The sequence below is a fragment of the Pleurodeles waltl genome, chromosome 11, assembly GCF_031143425.1.
Source record: "Pleurodeles waltl isolate 20211129_DDA chromosome 11, aPleWal1.hap1.20221129, whole genome shotgun sequence".
Classification (NCBI taxonomy): Eukaryota; Metazoa; Chordata; class Amphibia; order Caudata; family Salamandridae; genus Pleurodeles; species Pleurodeles waltl.
In genome coordinates, this window is record NC_090450.1 from 3,523,279 (window position 1) to 3,547,403 (window position 24,125).

The 24,125-nt window shown below is 41.0% G+C and overlaps 1 protein-coding gene across 4 annotated transcripts in view; it reads right to left on the minus strand.

Annotated features, from left to right (window-relative positions):
• The window catches only part of LOC138265205 (probable cation-transporting ATPase 13A4), a 268,240-nt gene that overhangs the window by 187,254 nt on the left and 56,861 nt on the right, over window positions 1-24,125 (minus strand). For 3 of the 4 annotated variants that reach the window (XM_069212753.1, XM_069212757.1, XM_069212754.1), the window contains 4 exons: window positions 20,382-20,454; window positions 16,513-16,644; window positions 10,992-11,162; window positions 2,785-2,942 (listed from right to left, as the gene is read on the minus strand). In XM_069212753.1, coding sequence (XP_069068854.1) covers window positions 2,785-2,942; window positions 10,992-11,162; window positions 16,513-16,644; window positions 20,382-20,454 — 534 coding nt within the window. The remainder of the gene's footprint in view (window positions 1-2,784; window positions 2,943-10,991; window positions 11,163-16,512; window positions 16,645-20,381; window positions 20,455-24,125) is intronic. The other variant, XM_069212755.1, reaches the window with a different exon arrangement.

The following is a 24,125-nucleotide window of genomic DNA, read 5'->3' on the forward strand; positions in this document are numbered from 1 at the left end:
ACCAAAGAACTTATGTAACTTTAAAGGGGCCTATGCTATCACAAGTAAAATATGTCAGATGGCACCTAGAAAGGCCCAGTCTTTGTCCCCATAGTCAACTTGGCACCGTAATCTGTGGGAGAAAAGATACCCTTAGAACTGGTTTTAAATGACCACAGAGGTGGAAACTGCTCATTACCTTGGCCAAACCAGTGGAGGTGTGGGCACAAAAGCTCTGTACAAGCAGAGATAGGTTTTGCCATATTGGAGTTTTGGGATAAGGTGCCCTGTAGCTTTGCTTACAGTTGAGCAAACAAGAACTACTGCAAAAGTGGGAATAGTTGACAGTGGAAACTCCTACTTCATTGGTGATTGCCTCCCATCAGGTCATTCAGCCCATAAAAGTGTACAAGTACAGTAGGTTGGGCACCAGTAGAAAGTTTAAAAACTTTTGGAAAACTCTTTCTCTTGAGATTCATTGTGACCCATCGGAAAATGGATCTGGCCAGCAGTTTCACAGCATCAGATTGGATTGCAGCTTCATCTCTCTCAAAGATTTCAGCACCTCTGAAAACATGACTGAGTCCTATTCAGCAATGGGACTTGGAAAATCTTCAGTGAGAAGTCTCTAAAGTTTTAAAGGAATCAACCTACTTCATATGTTTGGACTTTGGTTCCACAGCGGAGGGTACAGTTTCAGGAGCGACCCACACAGTGAACATTTTCCTCTTCAAAAAGTGTCAAGTCTCATTCTCCACTTGGACTTAGAAGAAATTTCAATGTTGACACAGTCACAACAGTCGCTTTCTGAAATGGGACTTCTATCATGGATTCCCCCGTGGTCAACCTGAAATTGTGCCAAGGTCCCATTCTACTGCTTCCAGAGACAATCATCCGCACTTTATGTCATTTGGTGCTATATTTTGCTTAATCTTTAAAATGTAATAGCTCCGGTTCCCCTCAGTGGGTTTTAGATATTTTGGTGTCCGGTTTCTTATTTTCATACTTATCTTTATATACATTGCAGTGGGATATTTGTGTTCTGTCTTTACACATTTCTCAAATTTTTTGCCTCTCTGCTCTTTTCCATGGTTACTAGGGGGATGAACTCAGCTTTGCATTGTTGAAACCTTTGACTGGACCTAACAGGTTTGTTTACTTTATCATTACCATTCACCCCAATTAATTTCTTTCATACGTTTTCAACAAACACATACGCAATATATCTACATAAAGGGTTTTTTGATCAGCCGACTTAATCCATTGGTCTCCTACATTGTCATTATATGTGCTTTTGCCAACCATAGCAAGCTACATTGGTTAGTGGGTCAGTCCATTTTACCATTGGCTCCCGTCACTTTGAGTGACGGCACAAAGGTTCCTTTTCAATCATATTTATGGAAAATATATTTAAAAAGGCATACTGGTGTTGCTTGTACTTTAGGTGCTCAGTAACAGGATGATTTATCTATTGTTTTCTTTTTAAAGTTGATGTTAGAATCAGAAAGTGTTTTAGTGACCGTGTGACATTTTATCTGCCTAAAAATTGAGCACTTGATTGAGTGATGGTTTCTTCCTGTCAACTTCAAAAACATAATGGTAAAATATACTATACAATAAAAGGATTGTTTTTGTTTAATAGAAAATCAGTAGATCACTAGAAAAACACCCACTTCACTCAGTATTGTTTCCATTTATTAGGTATTTATTTTGTATTAGAAATGCATGGTGGACACATGTGGATGGCAATTTGGTTCCTTTTTTGTTTGCTTTGTGAACAATATTTTAAATAAAAAATGCAAAAAAAAAATAACTGCTGCATCAGCATGCCAATGCTAGACCTATTGCCTTTCCTGATGCCTTTTTGTAGTCTTTCAAACTATAAATACTGAGAGCTTCTCCATATTCTTGACATTAACAAGCAGCTCCTTCTAGTCCAACTGGAAACTATTTGTATAGAAGATGGGATAGGATACTGCTGACCAGTCCTTGCTGTGTCAAGACCCTCAAAGATTCTATCTGCCCCCCATTGTGTTCAGTCCCTTCAGTGAGCTAAAAAGAACCTTTGTTGAAGATATACCACACATCAGCATGATCCTTCAGAACACAGAATCTTGGAGAGTCAAACATCTCCCAAACATGAGCTCACATGGAATAGAATTCCTAATAATCACATTGAAAGCCTTCTGTCAGAAAACAAAATAAGGGTCTGAATTCCTATCTGAAGATTGCAGTAAAATTATTATTACCTTACAAAAAAATACAATTAAGCAAAAAAAGAAAAACACCCTCAACTTAAAATGGTAAAACACACCAAATAGGTTATTAGGTCCTGTGGTTTCTAAACTCTCCTTATAAGGATGATTAAGGAACTCAACCCTTCTATAGACTTCAAATTAATCTCTGTCATTCCATGTCTTTGTATCTTCTGCCACTTGAAATCAAATAGGAATTAATTGCAAGAGGCATTACTGCTCTCCTTTGATTTTCTACTTATACTTATGATCATATGTTTATCCTATAAATAGAGGATTATCCAGTTGGAAAGGTGGCCACTATAACAGCAATTGGTGAGTGAATGGATTGATATTTGATTAATTAGATACCCTCAACTTGGCACCTGCTTTGTCTGCATTGTGAAACAGGATGTTTTTTTTTACTTTGCTGATATGGGAACAGGGGGCATTGATTTGAGTAGCAACCAAGCAGTTGTTGACTGTCAAGATGACTAGAGATGGAAAAAGCTAGATTCAGGGAAAGCTACGTGCTGTGAATGATGCCATGCATATCTGAAATTTGACTTACTCCATTCCTTGTGTGCACGATCAATGAATAGGTAACTCCAATAAGGGAAATGATCAGAAGAGCGAGGAGGAATCTGATTGCATCTCTGTATAGTTTGGCATCAACCGGCTTTGAATAGAGAATGGACCTCACCAAATCACCCTTAGCTGTATTGAATCCTAAAAAGAAAGATTATTGCAAATATATATCACAAAATGGGAATTTCATTTACTTTATTGAACAAAATGTTGAGCATGTAAAGTATACTTTGAAAGATTAACTCATGTTTTATGTATATCCCTTTTCAGTTTCCCAGTACATCTTTTGGTCTATCCTAAACGGAAAGCATGGAAATCAGGTGCAAGAAATTTCATACATTATGTTGGTATTTTTTCATGGTGAAAATCGTAGAATTTCATAGTTGGAATATGGACTATTGCATGACCGGTCTGTGAGTAATTTTGTGTTTCTTTTAAGGGTGTTAACATCGGTCATGTGGGGAAACACTATGGGGGTCATTACGAGTATGGTGGTCTATAGACTGCCACACTTGTGGTGGCCGTCTAGACCGCCACCAATGCACCAGGATCTTGGATCCCGGTGGTCTGGTGGTGGCAGGGATCCTAATCCTCTAAGCAAGCCCTGCAAGCAGAGCTTCCCAGAGGATTACAATCTTGTTCTCCGCCTGCCTTTTCATGGTGGCAACACCACCATGAAAAAGCTGGGGGAGAACAGGTGCAGTGGGCCACAAGAGGGCCTCTGCGCTGCCCATGCACTTGGCACAGGCAGTCCAGGGCCCCCCTTCCCAGCACAGTCATAATGTTCACTGTCTGCACGAGGGTGCTGGTGCACCCTGCAGGCTAGAGCAATGCCACCGGCTCAATTACGAGCCAAGGACAATACTGTAGCCCATTTTTCACTAGGCCAGTGTGCGGAAACTTGGGTTTCCACCCGCCAACCTAGTGTCAAACCCATAATAGCTAGGGCAGGGAGGTCACCGGTCTCTAAACAAAACTAACAAACCTCCACCTCAGACAAGGCCTAATCTCACCCTGGGTAATGTTAACATGAGAGGCGGAAGTTCCACACTAGGATCTCCTGACACTCCTTTTTCTACCACTGCTATCACAGCACCTGAAAAGTTCTCAGAAGACCGTCAGCTGTTTTAATCCTTTATGGTCCAATGTAATCTGAATTTGTGGCTAAATTGCAGTAGTTCACTACTTATCAGCCCAAAGTATCATTTATGCTGTTGTGCTTGATTCAAAAACGCATTAGCATAGGCCCCTTGCTTTCCAGTTTTCTGACATTTATAAAGTAATTTATGATGAGTTTTGGCACAAATCATACTAGAGTAGCTGCACACACTGGACTGTTCAGTCCGTGACAAGATTTTAGAGGTGTCCTTGCTTTGAGGAGCTAGCTCTGGCTTTTATTGGAGGGAGCCAATTGGACAGTTTAGCTTCTGCAGACACATTTTCTCAAGGACTATGAGAAGACCTAATGGATGCACTGAAAAATCAAACACACCATGGAAGATCCTTCTATCTCAGATAATTTTTTATAAAGAACCCAATGCAGTAAAGTTCCTTGAAGAACCAATGCAGAATAGGAACATCTGAAAGACTCTCACTTTAAAAGAGAAAGACTAAAGATAGCAGAATGCATTATGGATATACTCTGCAGTCTGCAAACAAAGTAACTAAGACTGTCCTCAGTTCGCTGGACTTGACAGGGCCCATCCATAACTGGCAAACCTAGGTCTTAACACTTGAAGGATCCTTGATGTTGTTGACACTATTAAATAGTATGCCATTCGGATGTTTTATGGAGCAGTCATTTCACTCTTTGCACCAACTTCCTAAAAAAGTAGAAAGCATATGCCATTTTGGGAAACAATGGGAAAGCTCTGTTCAAGCAAGTTGTTTGCTGAGAAACAACAGATTTGGTGATTCCTCTAGAAAATTAACATATTGAAAATATAAGTTTAAATCTCTCTGAAGCCCCTACCTGCCCAGTGATTTTAAGAAACTATTTGCTTTGTAAGCATACTCCTCAGGTTGATTGTAAGGAACAGAAGGTTGGTTTCCTTCCTCAATGTGATTATATCAAGTATTTTCCAGATCAAGGTCAGAAACAGAAAATAGTCCTAACTTGTGGAGAGTTAAAGATTAAGGACCATATTTAAGAGCCCCTAGCACCACCGGAGCATCACTGTTCGTGACGCTCAGGCAACGCTAAGCACTGCTCTGTAATGCCACTTTTTTTGTGGTGTTACACCTTCTTGTAAATATGGGTCCTTCAGACGCAGATTTCGGCACCAGAGGCGTGTGCAATGGGTGTTGCATTGTGCGTTCCACCGCATCACCAATTGCATTTGACGCTACCTCAGATTTATGAGTTGTCATAAACCTGAGGCAGCTCCAAAAACTAATGGCACTGCAAGGGTGGTGTTAGCATGGCAAAACGAGGAGGAATGCTTTTATCCCTTATTGTTATTTTATTTTTTCATGTGTGCTGCATTTTGCAGCACACATAGAAGAAGCATAATGCCTTGGATGGTTGTTTACGTGCATGAAGTGACACCTTACTGCACATAAGTAATCGTTCAAAATGACACTTTGGTACTTCTATGTGTGCTGCATTTTTCAGCACACTTAGAAGTGCTAAATCACCATTATAGATTGTTTATGTGCTGGAATTTACACCTTCCTGCACATAAACAATCTATCCCCTCAATGCAGACACCCTTGCACTGTGGTCAGGCCTATTCAGCGGCAGCGCAGGGGGAAATGCAGGGGCGCACCGTATTCCTCTAAATACAGCATACCTCTGTGTCTCGAAAGTTGTGCAGCGTGGCGCTGATATTTTAGGCACAGCACCGCGCTGCACCATGTTAACATAATTCTGGGCCAGAACCTCTTCCTCACTATCCGAAAACTTTATAAAGGCTTCAAAGATATGTTCAATAAGAAAGGGGTAGACTAATTACCACCACAGTGGTCACATGACTATCCAATTGATCTTCTGACAGAAGTTGAAAATCCCTATGGGCACGTGTATCAAGGAAAAAGGAGAGAAGATTAAGTGCTTTCTAGTGACTCAAAGGAAACTCTACCAGGGGTATGCATACAACATGCTACCTCATCGGCTGGTGTGCCTATCTTTTGCTTTCCAAATCTAGGAGCGGAGTATGTACACAATAGATATCAGCTACCTCTTATATCAACTCTCTCAGATCAGCAAACAATTTTTCAAAATTAGATTTAAGCGGCCCCTATAATTTGGTGAGAATCAAACGAAGATGAGTGAAGGATGGCCTTCATTAACTGATACAAGCATTGTGAATGCTTGGTTGATGATTTGGTATGTATAACACTCCTGCAGCATTTCAAAATATTGCCAACAATATTTTCAAAGATTTGCTGGATTTCTATTTAGTCATTTATGCTGTTTACACTTTAATCTTTTCAAAATCACTTGAACAACACCACAAACAGGGCCTACACATTTTGAAGAGGTTACTGGAATACTCCTTGTAGGAAAGATGGGGGTATTATGCAGTGAGGCTTTTTTTTACTTTACTATGTAATACCTCTACATCAACCCAAATAGGTCCTTTGGATTCACATTAATAATTCCCAAGCTCAGTCCTCATAGTGTGGCATTGAGCAATCAGGATTTACAGGAGGAGCATGTGTCAGAGTACCCACATGGGTGATAAGTAATTGATACAATTTGAAAGAAATAAGACATCAATTTATAAAATTTATAAAATGAATGCAGATTTGTACATAATATTAGACACCAAAACGAAGTCAATCGGAGAAGTATAACCAGAGTTATGGATATCAAAAGGAAAAATAAATCAGTGCATTTAACTACTGCAAACTGATAATGTTGCAGTCAATGGAAAACAAATGAGTGACACTTGGTCCCTTATAGGTTGAGTCCAGAGGAAACAAATGGGTGAGTAAGGTGATGCAGGTCCCATGCCAGATTTCAACATTCAGTTCAATTTCACCAGCCTTGTAGGGCCCCAGTACGTAGTTGTCCTCACTGTCCTTGGTGCTGAACGCTGGAGCCAGAGATGCTGGTTTTGCTGCCTGGGCAGTGCTGGTGTGGAAAGGGATGAAAAAACTCAACAATGGGGCCACTGACATGGCTGGTTGAGGAAGCTGCAGAGCTCCCTTAAGGTACACTGTCAAACAAAGGTAGTTGTAGCCCGACTGGCCCAAACAAAGTCTTGGTAGTAGAAAACGCAGCCTTTGTCTGGTAGTAGCCGTCTGAAACTTGCATGAGGTAAGGACTGTGATTACCACAATGCACTAGACCATTTACATTTGAGAAATCCATTGGCAAGCCTGGGGTGCAGTGATTGTTTGAAAGGAAGCTGGGGACTAGTCCCTATAGGCTAAGGGAGCTCTGGAACAATCTTGTGTTAGTATTGAAACAATCAATGACAATGCATGCCATGATACGCAAGCACACAATAATGACATCGCATTGCTATTATGGGATTTCTCCATCATGAAATCTCTGTCAACCCCCATCCCACAGTATGAAGTCAGGCAGGCTCTGAAACCTAGGCCTAAACTCTCCTTATAAGGATGATTAATGAACTCAACCCTTCTATAGACTTCAAATTAATCTCTGTCATTCCATGTCTTTGTATCTTCTGCCACTTGAAATCAAATAGGAATTAATTGCAAGAGGCATTGCTGCTCTCCTTTGATTTTCTACTAATACTTATTATCATATGTTCATCCTATAAATAGAGGATTATCCAGTAGGAAAGGTGGCAATTTGAGAGTTAATGGATTGATATTTGATTAATTAGATACCCTCAACTTGGCACCTGCTTTGTCTGCATTATGAAACAGGATGTCTTTTGTACTTTGCTGATATGGGAACAGGGGGCATTGATTTGAGTAGCAACCAAACAGTTGTTGGCTGTCAAGATGACCAGGCAACCTCTAAGTGAGCCACCTGGGTAAATGCCACATTAAATCTGAATTTGCTTCAAAAAGTCGTGTTTGATGAGACAAGCTGATGCAAAACATGAAACTTTTTAGAGGGACTATAATGGAGTTGGCATTCAGGGTGCCCCAATGCCAGCCCATGATATCCCATGGCCCTTGAGCACTTATAGTAGCCATTAATCGAACGGTCTACTATAGGGGCACATAAGCTTGCACTTATATGTCCACACCTTTAATATAAATGCACACTGACCTTGCCTCCTGAGCTCAGGAGGCCAACCTTAGGAGTGATTGGAATACATTAAAAATATTGCTTTGACCTTGTCATTCATGGTTAGGGTAACATTGAGTTTGAGCAGTTTGCACTGCTCATGCAGTCTGCAATGGCAGGACAGCTGTCATCCTTTTACTTAGGTCATTCACGATGGCACAACCAGTTCTTCAAGCTCTGGTGACCCCTTTAAATTCCATGCCCTGGCTACCACTGGTACCACTTACAAGGGACTTATAAGGAGATTTAAGTCCTTGTCAATTGGGGTTACCAAGTCACATGCATATAATTTTAGGGAGGAAGCACTGGCACTTGAGGCTGATTAGCAGGTTCCAGTGCAATGTTAGAGTCTTAGACATCAGAATTGGAAAAATAAATTGTGGGGGTGACCATACTTTAAGGGAACTGTATGACACTCCTGGTTCGATAAGATAAAAAATGTCTATTCAAAGTAACCTTATGTTTTTTTCTGGGGTCGAGGTTTTTTTATAACAAAATATATATAGACCAAATTAAAGAAAAATAAGTACAAGGTTGTACATCTTCTAAACCAGTGAAAGGTTTCTAAGATTCACTAATTTCTAAGGACAGTTAGTGAAAGTATTCACAGAGTTTGTGAGGCCTATCTCTTGACTCGCACAAAGAGAGTCATATTTGATTGGGGCAGAGAAGAGGAGAAAGCATTTCAGAGATGTAAAGAGATCTTCACTCCGGCACCTACTCTAAACGATCCAGATAATGAATCACCCTTTATCCTGGAAACTGATGTTTGTTCTTATGCAGTTGGTTCTATTGTATCCCCCTAAAGATCCAGAGACTGGTTCTTTACATTAAGTAGCCTAATTCACAAGAACCATTAATGCTGCAGAATGTAATTATACAATCTATGACAGAGGTATGGCTGTAAAAGATGCTTAGGCTCATTGACAACTTTACTTTGAGGGGGCTCCACACAATTTAGACAGATCATATGTATTTATGATACTGAAAGCCAATGGAATGAATGACCCCAAGTCATACTAAGTGGTCTATCTTCTTTTCCAGGCTCCAGTATGAGATTACTTACAGACCTGGAAACTGATGTTGAAAAGCAGATGGTTTGTGCAGACAAGAAGATGAGCGAAGACTGAAGATCAATCACACATCACATTTGGCCACAGCAGGAAGAACAAGAGATTGCTATAGTCCTTAAAAGAAATATTTCAGACTCTCGAATTAAAAGAATGGATTTCACAAAGCCTACAATACCAAATGATAGAAAATGAGCTTCTGTCACATTAAGGGAAATATTTACATCCTGGAGTCAATAATACAAGAACCAGTAATGAAATAGAGATATGCATCCTTGGCAGAAGAAAATCCAAGAATTCTCAAGACACACGACTTGGTAATCAGACAATTTTATTGGCCACAAGTGAGAAGAACTCTGAAAATATGTTAAATAATACAGCATCTGTGCACAGAGTAAGGTCTATTGGAACTGTTATTGGCTGCAACCACTGCTTAGCCTGCCAGATTTACCATCATCAGGAAGAAGGACTGTTCTACTGATAATTATCAACAATCTCATGAAAACATTGAAAACAGAATACTTTAGTCCACTGGAAAAACTTACAACTGCTCCCACACTTGCATGAGTATTTCTCAAGGAAGTCGTCAAATCACATGGACTCCCCTATGTCATTAGTTAAAACAGATGGTCTCAATCCTGACATCGACTTTGGAGAACCCTTTTGAGAACACCTAGGGTAGTGTATTTTGTGCCCACAAGTTACCATCCCCAAACAGAGACAGAAAGTGAAAATCAAACTCTTAAACAATATCAAAGGTGTTTTTATGAACAATTCAGAAAGATGGGTAGAGTGCATTCTGATTACAGAATTTTCATACAGTAACACTTCACAAACCTTCCTGGGTTAGTATCCATTTTTTTATTCTCCAATATATCTTCCTCACATTTGACCATCTACCTTTCCTTCCTCCTCTTCTAGAGTCAATTCAGACTCCACTCTAAGACACAAAGGGCCTGATTACAACTTTGGAGGACGGTGTTAAACCGTCCCAAAAGTGGCGGATATACCACCTACCGTATTACGAGTTTATTATATCCTATGGAACTCGTAATACGGTAGGTGGTATATCCGTCACTTTTGGGACGGTTTACCACCATCCTCAAAAGTTGTAATCAGGCCCAAAGTCTAAGATTCAGCAATAGCTCATCTGAGAAAGGCTTTGATTCAGTAGTTTTTGGTAAAAAGTGCAATTGTGTGTCAGTGTCGAAATCTATGATACACTTGTCTGAACTATTTCCTTCTTGCCCTTCTTCAAGAAGGAGCTGACACAACAGATTCGGACTGACATTTTTATGCTCCCTTGCACTAATCTCCAACCCGACACTGAGAGATCCAGCTTACTGGTTTTTGATCAAACCAGACACTGAAAGCTCCAGTTTGCTGGTTTTTGATCAGAAGGTCAATGAACGTCTTGACTTGATTTCAATTTTTGTTGTTTTTGCTGCCTGCTATTTCTATTATGATTTTGCCATAGTCATCCTTTTACAATAGCTCTAAAACATGTTTCTTCTTAAAGACGGGATAGCAATGCAAAGAAGGTAAAATAGCCAATTAGATATGGGGATCAGGAGGTGTAAGTGGGGCCCCTCAGTATTTATTCTTGTGTTATGATCCTGGAGGAGTGGATTAGGTCAAATACGTTTTGAAGACTCATCTCTTCTTCAAGTAAATATTTGTAGATGTAGTCTCTTGTAAAGAGTTTACAAGCACAGCCAAAGAACAAGGAAACTGCGTTCCATACATTTATGGTGTAGAATCATTTAAATTTGTATTAACATATTTGCATTGCCCATAGTATCTGTAGTATATTGTTAATGAAAAATAAAATTTAAAGTCACAATCAAAAATATAGTTTCCATTACTATATGAGTGAAGGAATGGTAATGGCCTCTATCAACTTACCAGTCTGAAGAACAACTGCCTTTGCTGGTCCCATACCCGATGTTTTTGACTGTATTAGCTCTGTCCCACAGAATAAGACATGCTTTTTGTAATCCTCTTCACTGTGGATTTTCCATGGAACAGAGTTGTTGATGGTCTGCAGGGGGACCTTTGTGACCGGAATGCTCTCACCTTTGAGGGTAAACAGGGTGATGTTAGGACTGAACATAGTATCATCTTCCTCCCATTCTCTGTAATTCTGGTTTCCTTATCAAAACTGCTAGTAACCATTGTGCGGCAAGAAAACACTATAGTAGCGACATGTTGTCTGATTTCATATATTTCAATAAAAACAATTTAGCAGGATATTCTGTGTTGATGAAAACCAAACCTAATTTGTCAACCTTTGCAGAGACTTAGAGGTGGAAGATATGATATCCAAAGAAGGATGTTTTGATGAGAAAATATGGGTCCACCTTAGGATGTGAGCTTTGACACACATTTGAAGTGGAGGCATTTGCAGGAAGTGACCTTCCTAAGCTGTGTTGAGAGATTTCAATGGTAAGGTGTGAAGAAGGTATACACGATTAAAATCCAAACATTTGATTGGATCCCGATTATGATAGGGAGCCATTGAACAGCTTTTAATTTTGAAGCTCCAGATTAATCCTAATTGTGCATTCTGGGCTGTTTAAAGATTATTTTATATAGGAGCACATGTATAGTAGCCTATCATGTAATTTAATACCTTGTTATCATTCTAAATATAACTATTTTGGGCAGACTGTCCTGCCTGGTTAGCGGCGAGCGGCCTTGACGGTGGGAGGGCTGGCCACTGTTGGTATAGAAAAAAAAGCTGCTTCCTGCCAATGGGCCAGTGAGTTTGGCTCCTGCCCTTAGCCTACATTACCTGCTCATTTGCTTGTTCGCCACTTATCTGGGCGAGGTCGTCCCCAGCCGGCCCTCCCTATTGACCCCAAAATGGAAAGAGTACCTACTGCTGCAAGCTACAACCTGTTATTACTGGGATCCCCCCGCCTTTTGTGCAGAAATTTGACTGCAGGGTGCCCTTGCCTCATTGCCTGTGGGCTGCTATTGTCACTGCCAATCACCAAGCACTTCAGTCCAGTGCACACCTTGCTTGGGTCATTGAATTGCCTTAGAGGTCCTAAACATTTCCTTGTTGAGACAGCCATACCTAAAATAAATTTTCCACTATGCAGCACTGTGTCCAACTTAATCTGGGCTGCCACCTCATTGCCATAGCCCCATGTCTCCATGGCCTTCAGGGTCTGAGGTCTCCTGGACCACTTCACAAAAGTGACTTGGCGGGAGTGGTTCCTGAGGTGTCTTCTCATTGGTGGTGCATTTTTGCACCTTTTTCCAGTGTTCACTATTGCCACCACAGGTGCTGGTCAATAGCCCTTGCACCCGCTTGTGCCCCTGGCATACAGACCTCCCCACAGCATGGCGGGGTTCCATCGGCTCTCTGTTCTGAAACCCACAGCATGCTCACAGATGCCTGCTATCTGCAGTTGTGGGTCAGTCACCCAGATTTCCTTGGCCAGAGGCTAGGCACCCAACGGGGCCCCCCATCATAGATTTGCCCATCTGTCGACGACACCTGCTATGCCATCTGCTTTCGTCATGGACAAACATGAAGTTAAACGATCAAAGCTCTCCTTTGAGAGTAGGTACCACACTCGCCAGGCAGAGCAGGGCCAAAGCTCTGTAAACACTGCAGATTGCCTGGAGGATGACAGCCTCCAGGAGATTGACCTCAGAAGGCTAAAATCTATGGGCCATATTTAGAGGAACTGGCGCATCGCCTCCAATGCACCAGTTTCCTTGTGCTGCCCTGCGACCCCCTAACAACACCATGGTAGTATTGTATGTACAATAGAGCACACCATGGCATTTGTTAGCACAACTGCGCCAACATTCAGGGAAACATACATATCCTTAAGTGGGGACCTTTTCTTAGAACATCGGCTGTTTTATTACAACTGTGCTCTGACTTCTGAACGTCTTCGCTACGGCTTCTTGCTGCGACTGCCGAATTCCTGTCCTACATGGGGACGGTGTCTTTTTAGACAACAGGCTTCCTTGCTCATGTATGGGGGATGATGTCTTCCCAGGGGGGAACCCTGAAGGGTGGATTAGGGCTTATCACGCTGTGCTCCAACATATTTTAGGTAGGAAATATGTATATATATTATTCTTAGTGACATTATGGTGGGAATGTTTTTTGTTTTTCACTCTCCTTGTCACAAATTTGCTTCTTGTGTGTTTTTTCATCCTAGTTATTGCAATAAATGCCACTTTATATAAAATGCAGTTACTTCAATACACTGTAACGAAATATACTCTGCTTCTGTTTGTATTTGCCTGTGTGAGACTAATGTAACTGAGAGAAAGGGATGAGATCTGATCAACCACGATTCCCCTGACGAGTCCTGTCTGCCAGTTGCTACAATCATCCCTGCACACAGGTGGAGATGAGGCATTGCTAGTTGGCCGGAAACCCCGGATTAGAAAGACAGGTGTCACATGGTGTGTGACTGTACTCAGTACCCCACTATTCAGGTGATTCTGCTGCCCAAATCAAGTAGTCTCATTAGGATAATGAGAACCTACGCCACAAGCTATAACTGCCCTGCTTTACGCAGCCAAAGCATTTGATTCCTGGAATTGGCATATCTCTTTCCTCTCTTAGAGTGGCCTGTCCTTAGTTCACAATTCATCAAACAAATCTAACTCCTCTACACACTCCCCACAGCATGAGTGCATCTAAATGGACACATCTCCAACTTTTTCCTGGTCAACCAGGGCAAGTGAATAGGGTGCTCTCTATGACAGCTTATCTTCCACATTGCGATGGAGCCCTTGGCGGGGAGACTATGGCAATGTCTTGTGAACAGGGTCATAAGCTTTACTTCCAGAGATTTGGTTACCTTGATGTACACAGATGACATTACCCTTTATGCTTGTCACCCCCAGGAGAACCTGGCCCCTCTGACGTGCAAGGTGGTGAGGTTCAAAGGCTATTCCGATATACAGGTGAACTGGGCCAAATCAATTATATTTACTCTCACAGATAATATCCTTCCTTTTCCCAAAGAGTACCCTTTAAATGGTTAGAGGTGCCACTTCGGTATCTGGGTATATGGCTAAGCCATGATCTAGAGGATTTATGAGGTGCAAATTACTTCATTAATTCCTTTACCTCTTCCTTAATATCCCCGTGCCACTTACGGCACAATTCATCAAGCAATTAAAATCCAACATGTTGGCTTTGGTGTGGGTGGGTAACCAGGAACCTCGTGGGAACTTCTCACCCTATCACTTGCGCAGGGCAGTCTAGGTGTGCTGGATGTTTCTTTGATTGCTCTTTGTGCTCAAGCTTAATTTTTATATTACTGGCTCTACCTGACCCCATACCAACTGCATATGCCAGTTCAGATGGAGCGTTGCCTCATGTCCTCTGTCGACAGCCCTATACCAACCCTACAAAGCTCCTAGGCTGGAAATTAATACAGTGGAGTGTGTGCCCTAGGCATGGGGACCTTGAGGAAGAGAGCAGGGTTACCACTCTTGTATACTCCATCCATCCCTATGACCAATATACTTATGATACCGCTGCTCTTAGATAAGGGGGAAATTGCACATGCACACAAGTACAACATCAAACTGTTTTCAGACCTTCACCCTCATGACCATTTCCTCCCATCACTGGTAGATGAGGCATCTTCACCCCCTACTCTTTTGGATACACTACTATATACCAACTAGAAGCCACATGCCGTGCTTTGCATGATACTTTTCCATCCCACCGCTGCCCCTCCCGGCACTGACGCATCTTCTCACTTTCCCACTCTCTCACAGAATGATCACTGGCCTTTACAACACCACACAAACCTCCTCGCCAGCTGTATCCTTCAGGCAGAGGGTGCATTGTCCTAACAACATTGCCCCTGCCCTTCCGGATGCAGTGATCCTTCTGCTGTGCCTATTGGAGTTACTCTCCTCCAACTGCATACTTCATCTCATTCATTTCAAATTCTTACGCCATCTCTATCGCACCCTAATGCAGTTTTTTAAAATAGGGCTTGTCCCGGACCTCAGCTGTGTATGCTGTAAAAACACGCCAGCTTCCTTATACACCTCACCAGGCACTGCCCAAGTGTGGGATCATTTTGGGTAGAAGTCTTCACAACCATCCACTTGACCACTGGAAACTCCCCTCGTCACGCCTTTGGTGGGCCTCCTCAGATATGATAAAGATGTACCAGATGGTTGCCATCATATTACAGCCATGGTTCTCCTACTGGCCAAATGCAGGGTGCTATGCACTGGGGAAGGAAACCTGCCCCTTCCATTAAGTGGCATGCTGTCAAGAACAACTAGCTAACTTTTGGGAACTGATGCCTTCACGCTTCCGCCCCAAAGACATATGGGAACTGTTCACCTCCTTCCTCCACAACAGGGACTCTGACTTACATTTGGAAGATACTGCTGTAGGTGCTGAACACCCTGACGGGGAAGAGTAACAGTCACTCGCCTCAAGGTGCTGCATCTCATGCCAGGTTTAACCCACACATCCCTCTGGTGCTCATCGCACCCCCCTGTGTTCCTTTAATTGTACCTTTATCACCCATGCGCTTTTCACATTGTGCTTGTGCTTCTTCCAGTTTATTTGCAAGATTTCTAGAGCAATGTAAAGTTTTTGACGTCATCATTAGGATTGTTCTTACTCTGGCTTTGCTCCTCTTTGCTCTTTTCTCGACTTCTCTCCTGCTCCCACATCTCCTCCCCATCCCCTTTTGCTGCTGTTGTCGCGCTGTTTGTGTTGACAAGCGCCAATACCGACAATAAAAAAAACTGTAACTATTTCGAACCTCTAGTATGTTTATTTTTTATTTACATTGTTGAATTTGTTAAACTCAATAATAAGAAGCACAATATTAAAAGATCTGCCTTGTTGCTCAAGCTACACTTGTAAAGATTAGCCAAGGACTGCATTAGTTAAAAACTGATTTTCCATTTATGGGATCGTACATTGCAGCAGTGTGGGTCTGAAAGCTAATATCATATCAAGAATGTGTCCTCCCTCCCGTAACTCTGCCAGTCCAATTCCATCAAATTGCAGGACCTCCCATCAAAACTGAAACAGCTTTTCCTTTGCAGGGACAGCTGCTCCCATACACAGAAGACTTTACAAGGTAGCAATGGAAAACATAATGATGGTGCTCATATGTGCATGTATGGCATGTGCTATTACTCATATTATTTATCAGTGTTGCTGAAATGGTGGAGAGTGTTTTTTGCCAATTAAACAGAATCTTAAATACAGACTTTTGCCAACAATAGATATATTAAAAAAGGAGCAGAAATGTAGAATATATGGGGATTTATACATGTGAATGGGATTCTTAATGACGTGGTAATCACTGATGATGCAGCTACTGTTTATTGGCTACCTGTAACCATGCTCTCATGATTACAATACCTGCAATGATGTACTAATCAGAAGGTATAATACCTGTAAGCATCCCCTCGTCGACAATGCAGCTCCCGTTAATAAGTATGGCATCACATGGAATGTAAAGTTTCTGTCTTGGTAATAGGAAGACATCTCCTGGGACCAAATGACGTGATTCGATCTCTTTACAATCTAACAAAACAAAAATAATGAAAAGAGAGACAATGTTTGTACTTTTTTCTTCACTTACTAATTAAGAAGACCTTAATATTTAAAATCATGAAATGAGAGTGCTAATCATTTATAAAAAAAATCAAAAAAATAGATAAGGGGTTGGCTAAATATATGTCTTATAGAAAGAATTCATAGGATATTTTAAGAAAGATTAAGCATGGCGATTTTGCCCTGGATGACAGCTAGGCTGTAGCGGTAACAATGGATATGAAAAGGTGCCTTTCTTTTCCACCTGAGTAAAATATGTTTTTACCTTCATCAATGCTTTTTCTCATCAGTATTTTATTGTTTGGGAATAAAATGTTAATGTTATGTATGTTACTAAAAAGAATTTGAAAGTTGTGCTAAAGCTCGCAGTTACACACCAAGATAATTCTTGTAAAGATTTGTTGTTAAAAACATTTAACAACATTTCACATTCCAAACTGAAAAGGTGAAGTAAATCACCATGGTCTCCTCTATTCCTAATCGCCAACTATAATCGGATTATTGATAAATATACGTTTTGCAAGAGTTTGCAGAATTTCAGCCAAATTCCAACATTCGCCATGTGGCAGAGTTTTTTCTCTCATGCAACTCCCCAACGGTAAACTGGGGAGCAATATTTTGCATCCGCTAGTGTGATTTTTGCCTACTAAGAGGGAACCCGGTGAGATTCTGTGGATGATCGAGGGCAGTCGTGGTGAGAAAGCTGCCACTCCATTCCAAAATCTACTCAAGCGGCAGCAAAATCATCTCTAGAAGCAGCACTGTCCTGCACTATGTGGGATGACGTTCATGGTGATCGCACTACACGAATTGGGCTTCCAGTACTAAAAATCATCGCACAGCAGATGATTGTTCCTGTTCCACCCATTCACGGAATCTCGCAAAGTTTTCATCTAACTCTGCGGGTTCCGCCCACCACTATTTGTAACCAATATACTCTTCAAAGGCTGTTTTATCTTTAACTTAGAGTCAGGTCTAATTTTCTGTACTTCTTAACCACAACTGTCCTAAGACACTCTTGAAATTATCTTTACAACTGTAGGCAGAGTGAACATCTAGTTCCATTGACTCTAAAATGAGCAGAGACTGCCACATGCAAGATATTTTTTTTAATTTTCTTTAGAAAATTCAATTTACCAATTGAAAACTACATACTTTTGGCAGCCTCTTTGAAGGCTATATTGGCCAAACTGTATTTAATAAAATAAGGCCACTTTAAATTACAGTAAGGAAACAGTAAAGGACACGTTTTTCACATCTGTGTGAAGATGATTGGGAAAAAACTGGACAATGTGGCAAATAGGAAGCAGCCACGTAAGCCTGAAACACTGGCACGGCACCAGAAGGAATCTCAGTCCTCCACCATCTCATCATCTGCTATCAGTGGCCAACCCAAGCAATCTTTTTAGAATCTGTGTGGGCAACTACTACAGCACCAGTTACATCTCTTGTTCTTCTCCACCCAGAAGACAGATTATTTCTTATGAGTAAAATGCACATTCCCCGAAGTATAAGGTAACAAATTATACATTTAACTACAGGCTATCTCCCGCCATAATTATAAGCACTAAAGAAGAACAAATCATACTTAAGAATTGTGATGCAAAAACATAGAATGCATAGTTTTTATCTGAAGAGGTTTCTCAGACAGTCTTGATCCACTTGTACTACTGGTTTAGAATCTGAATCAAGACGGTAATGACTTGGGAACATATGAAAAGTCTGCCCAGTAGGCCTGGGTGAAATATAACTTCTGCTGTTGTAATTCACACATGTGAGGAATAGACTTGTTGGTTCCCATGGATAAGGCACCTGTTTAAGCAATCACCACAATCCCTTGCAGAGTGAACCACAAAAAGTCACTAAATTAACCTCTGCTTAACCCTGGGTAGCTTAGCAGTCAGGCTTAACTTAAGCAGCATTGGGTAAAGTATTTATGCAACACACAAACAGTATTAAAGTGAAAACATAACATCAGAAAAACGTTAATAAGTTATTTGACACCAAAATGAAAAAGTCAATCAGTACAATCAGAGTTATGAATTTTTAAAGTTTTTAGTAAAAACTATTGCCTAAAAGATAAAAGCACCAATGGCAGACATTTAGTCATACTAGACCTGGTCAAAGTCGAAAAATATGGCTAACCACGATGTAGTACACTTCAGATACAAATGGTGGATTTGAGCCAGATCAGCATTTACCTTTGGACTTGGAAGAAATTTTGAGGAAAAAAGTTCTGAGAAGGTATAGTTCAGTGAGGCAAGGCTGGAGAGGATGTGCGAGGAGAGGAGTCAGAGGAAGGAGCCTTGGGTCAAATCCACTGTGAATATTTCTACATTTGGACTTAGTCTTTTTTTAGTTGAAGTTGGAAATCTCTACCGGGAAGAGGCAAAAAGCGGCAGCTGAAGACACTTACATGAGGTTCGATGCCCCTTTGGTGAAGGACCAGAGAAAGTGATTTGATGCTGTGGTGAAAAGGTAGCAGGAGAAGCCACAGAGTCAATTCGACCTGCGATGCGCCTCAGACCGTTAGACAAGAAGGTTGACCCCGCTTCCCGCCTGGTTTTGAGAGCAGTTTTTGGCTGAACATTTTCTAAGTCCTCAGTTTTGGGATGTGGTCATCGGGGTAACTTTGGCATAACAACCAAGGGTCCAGAACTGAGGAGACACTACTTGGAGGTTCAGAAATCATTTAACATGGGTCCAGGTGCTGGCTCAAGATGCCGGGAGCCTTTTGTGTCCCCGTTGCTCCGAACAGGAGGCCAAAAAACTAGCCGCTTAGAGTCACTTTGCTATTCCTTAAACTTAACAAGTAATTTTGCAAATGTACTAATATACCTAGAAGCGTAGTGCACTGTAAGGGTTCTCTGGCCTCCAATTCTCTACAATTTACAACAATGCTGCCTCCCTTATTAATGCATAGCATTCACAGCAGTTTACCATCTGATACCTTCATGCTTATTAAAAAAAACAGTCATGTTCAAATTGTTTGTATCTTCCAAATAACTGACTTCCCTATCTCTAGCAGTATAGATATTTACATGTATCCGCTGGCCAAGTCAATGAGATCCTTCAGATTGAATTTGGACAAAGTCAAATATCAAAGCTTCAGGTTTCCCAAGTCTGCATTTTAGCCACTGAGGTCCACTGTTCATGCTGCTGCCCTTTGAATCACGTGCATATCTAATAAGGATCACATTTGAACTTTTTCTCAAATGCTGCAATCGCTACACCTTGAGATTGGGGAGCAGTTTCAGATGGAGGGGATGAATGAGAAAACTGCTCATACCTTCTGCATATAAATGTTATGCTATTTGGTCCTGTATTTGGATGTGTAAGGCTTTGTAAGCATTCTGGTAGGACATGAAGTTCATGTAGCCTAGGAACTGGTTCTAGTGTGGGTTTCTAAGAATGAAGGTGATGTGAATTTAGAGCCTAGCAGAGAGTTTAGCTGATATATGGACTTGATGAAGACAAATGATCTAGAAAGGAAAAATCTAAAATATTCAGGAATTAGGCCATATTACCCTTCCTCAATAACAGAAAGAAAGCAAAAAATGCACTGGTTTCTGGCATGTGTTGCCACAGATAACTAGCCTTCATGCTTTATGAGTTTGAATGTTTATTCCCTTGCAGCTGCAAATGGTTACAAATTGGGATGCACACGCGCAAGATGAAATAGTAACTGTAACTTAATTGTAACTCACCTCCATCTTTTTGACACACCGTAACAATGACTCTGTTATGGACCTCGACGAGGTTATGAAGGTTGATGGATTGCTGTGGAGTGAAGGGTTAAATGGAGCAGGGTTACAAATCTTAAAAATGCACAGCACAGGGACATGCACACCAGTATCCCAACTCACTGAAGATATTAAACTATATATACTTGATCATCCTATCACAAGCACAACCAGCACATATTTCCAAAAACCTTGCCACAGTTTGACAGATCAGAATTGCTATCAGAAAGTAACAAATTAAATTGCATGTGGCCTTCCTAAAAATATGATTTTTTAATAGTAAAACTTTATTTAACATGTCTGGAAGATCTCTAAAATCTAAATCATGCAACAGTGCATGGACAAACTAATCTTCATATTCAAAACAAATTAGCACATTTTTAATGTTTTATCAAATATCTATCAAATGTACTGTTATCTGCACAGTTCACCTTGACCTACTCATATTGTAAATGTTTTAACTAATCCTAGGCCTTAACTCTTTTAGCCATGACTCATACATTTTAATCCACATCTATTACACAATCTATTGTACTCTATTGTATGAAATATTGTAGTGCTGTTTAGCTCAGGACTTCTTCTAAAATGTGACCATAGCTCAGAGTATCCAAAATGCAGTGGCTAAAACCAGTATCATCTTAGGCAAATTGGATCATATCTCTGATAAGATTAGAAGATTGTATTGGACTTTCTCCAAAAAGACAACTATTGAAACCTCTTTGGGTCTGATTTATGGTGGGCGACCAATCATCTGCTAGGGTGTTGGAGGTCTTTGCTATGCCATCCTGGCCAGACTACCATTGACAATATTGAGCAATCCCTGCTGGCCCTGTATAGATCTGTGCCTTCAGAGTAGCTACAGTCTTGGAGTATTCCCCTGAAGACACTGAAGGTTTGATGATAGGATGCAATGTTTCGATAGGCTGCTTACAAAGCTTATGTTTTTTCCATAAACAAGTTGAAAATCATGAAACCACACGATAAATTACCCTGACACCCAGGGACTTTTCGAAAAAAGCTGTGGGGGTAATTTTCTATGTTTTCTGTTCAGGATCACCATGTTTTTCCCAGTGTTCCCTAACAGAAAAAGATAGACCAGACTGTTCACTGAAAATATTGGGGCTGGTCTGGTGTACCTAAGGTACACACTCTTAATATTGTGTAAAAACATATTGTCAGTTGTTATTATCCCTGCAGTAATATTGTCATGTCTTTTTATATGATGATATATCACAGATAACATCTTTTTTGTACAGTATTTTTCTCGTTATAGTTATTTTTTATATTTTATAGAGGTGTAAGAACTAAGTTAATTTTAAACATTATTCTGAAAGCATGTTTCATTGTTTTTTATTTTTATTCAGAATGATAACATGTGTTAATAATTTATTATTCATAGAATTGTGTATGTTTTTATTGTTTAAATCATTTAAGTAATGTTTCAGTTTCTTTTATTGAAAGTTTTTTTTTCTCAGCATTCTTTCTTAGGTTTCCACTTTAGATAGGCATTGGTGCCACTAAATCCTGGCACTGTGATTGTTGGTATTTAGAATTTGTTTTTTCAGTTTGGATAATTTTGGCTTCAGTTCTGTTAGGGACGGTTCTAGTCTTAGGACCAGATTTAAAGTTTGTCAGACAGTGTACTTGATTGCAACTGCAACAGCGTGCCCTACCTGACAAACTCTTGGTCAACTGAAGAATTAATTTGACTGAGCCCTTATTGACTCCTTTGATGGAATGCCTCCTCCTACAGCAGAAGGTCCATCGCAGGAAGGACATTACACCCTATTAGGGTAGATGGTACAATGCATTTATTTTCTATTTTATAACAACCAGGGCAAATCAGGAAGTGAGGGAAAGAAAACAAACTATAATTACCCACACCCTTGAAAAAAACTCTAGTGGGTGGGTTTCATTATTTTTTTGTACTTAACGTTTTGTAGCAAACGTTTAGTACTTTTAAAGGAATACTCCATAATTCACTTCAAAGTATTGAAGACCAGTAGGCCAGCACTCATCTCCACATTTGGCAGTCAGAATACTATTGAGATGGTAGAGGCAATGTCATTCTGGAGTACATGACTCCATCTGCCAAGTGCTAAATCAGCACCTGAGTTATTGGTATTTTGTACTTTTTAGTAGTTCTAGAAACTGGTAGACCAGTGTTGAGTGGCTTCTTCTAAGTGTTCCTTGTAATTTTGCCAACCCTAAACTGCAGTGTTAGTTTTTGCTTGAGAAAGGAATCTGTCTTAGACATTTCACCATGGGATGTGAAATATGCCTATTACCTGATATACTAGTAGTTAATTCCAAGACCCAGATCTCTAAAAACCTGCATTGCCATTGCATCACACAAGGAGATGCAATTCAATGCAAGGGCTTATGTAATATTTACTAATGAACATAAAGCAACCATTATGTGTATATTGTGTCATAGAAGCATACATATACCAACAGCCCCAGCTTCATTGGACAATTAGGTCCTCTTTATAACCCTGGCAGTCGGTGACCACCAGGGCTACAGTGGCGGTAGTACCGCCAACAGGCTGGCGGTACTAGTCACCTTATGTTGACCATGGTGGTTCTGCCGCGGTAACACTGCCGGTATACCGCCATGGCGGTCCCACCGGTATACCGCCATGGCGGTCCAGGCGGTCGTAATCTGCCATGGCAGCGCTGCAAGCAGCGCTGCCCTGGGGATTTTGACTCCCCTTACCACCAGCCTGTCCATGGCAGTAGACACCGCCATCGAAAGGCTGGTGGAAAGGGACTCAGGGTGCCCCTGCACTTGTCATGGGCAGTGCAGGGGCCCCCAGGCATAGCCCCATCACGCATTTCGCTGCCTGAATTTCGGGCAGTGAAATGCGCGACGGGTGCTATTGCACCCGCTGCACATCAGCATTGCCGCCGGCTCTATTACGAGCCGGCAGCAATGTTGATGTGACTTTTCGGCTGGGCCAGTGGACAGTAACACTGTTACCATCCGCTGGCCCAGTAGAAAAGTTGAAATAGGGAGCCAGACATACCACCAGCAATAGCGGTATTCTGGCGCCTGCAGCCTCGGCAGTCTTTAGGAAAAACCTCTGAGGCTGTAATGAGGCCCTTAGTGTTGAATTTAGAATGGCAGAGTGACAGGGGGCACTCTCACAATCATGATGTTGCACCCAGCACTAAATAGGGTACTGAGTCTCAGACTGGTGTGCTTGTGGTGCCATAGCCTGATCCTCCAACACAAAATAGGACCATGGGACTATCATACCAAAGTTTGAATACCGGTCAACATAGACTTGTGTCTCTGAAGGTTGACCCCTATAATCATGCTACAAAGGTATCATCTGATTTCCGAAGACTCCTGTTTGTCCGTAAGTATAATCATGAGTCTTGAGGAGAAAGAACCTTTGGTGCCTCAGGAGCTAATCAGTGAAATAAACTACCTCAGTTTCACAGAGATTAAAGCAAAAAGTTAAAGTTCAAGAACATCCATGTTTGACAGTGGCAAGAGACCTTATTAGGAGTGTATAATTTGTGATTCACAAATTGCTGTGTAAATATATAGATAGATGGTGTAGGTTAAATCTCTCTAGAATAAATATTTAATATCTTTTTATTACACTGGAGACTATGCCAACTGGGCAGCAAGTATATTCGGCTGACATAATGTAGAGGGTATACGTAACAACTTAACATTAACTTGCACTCTGCAGAATT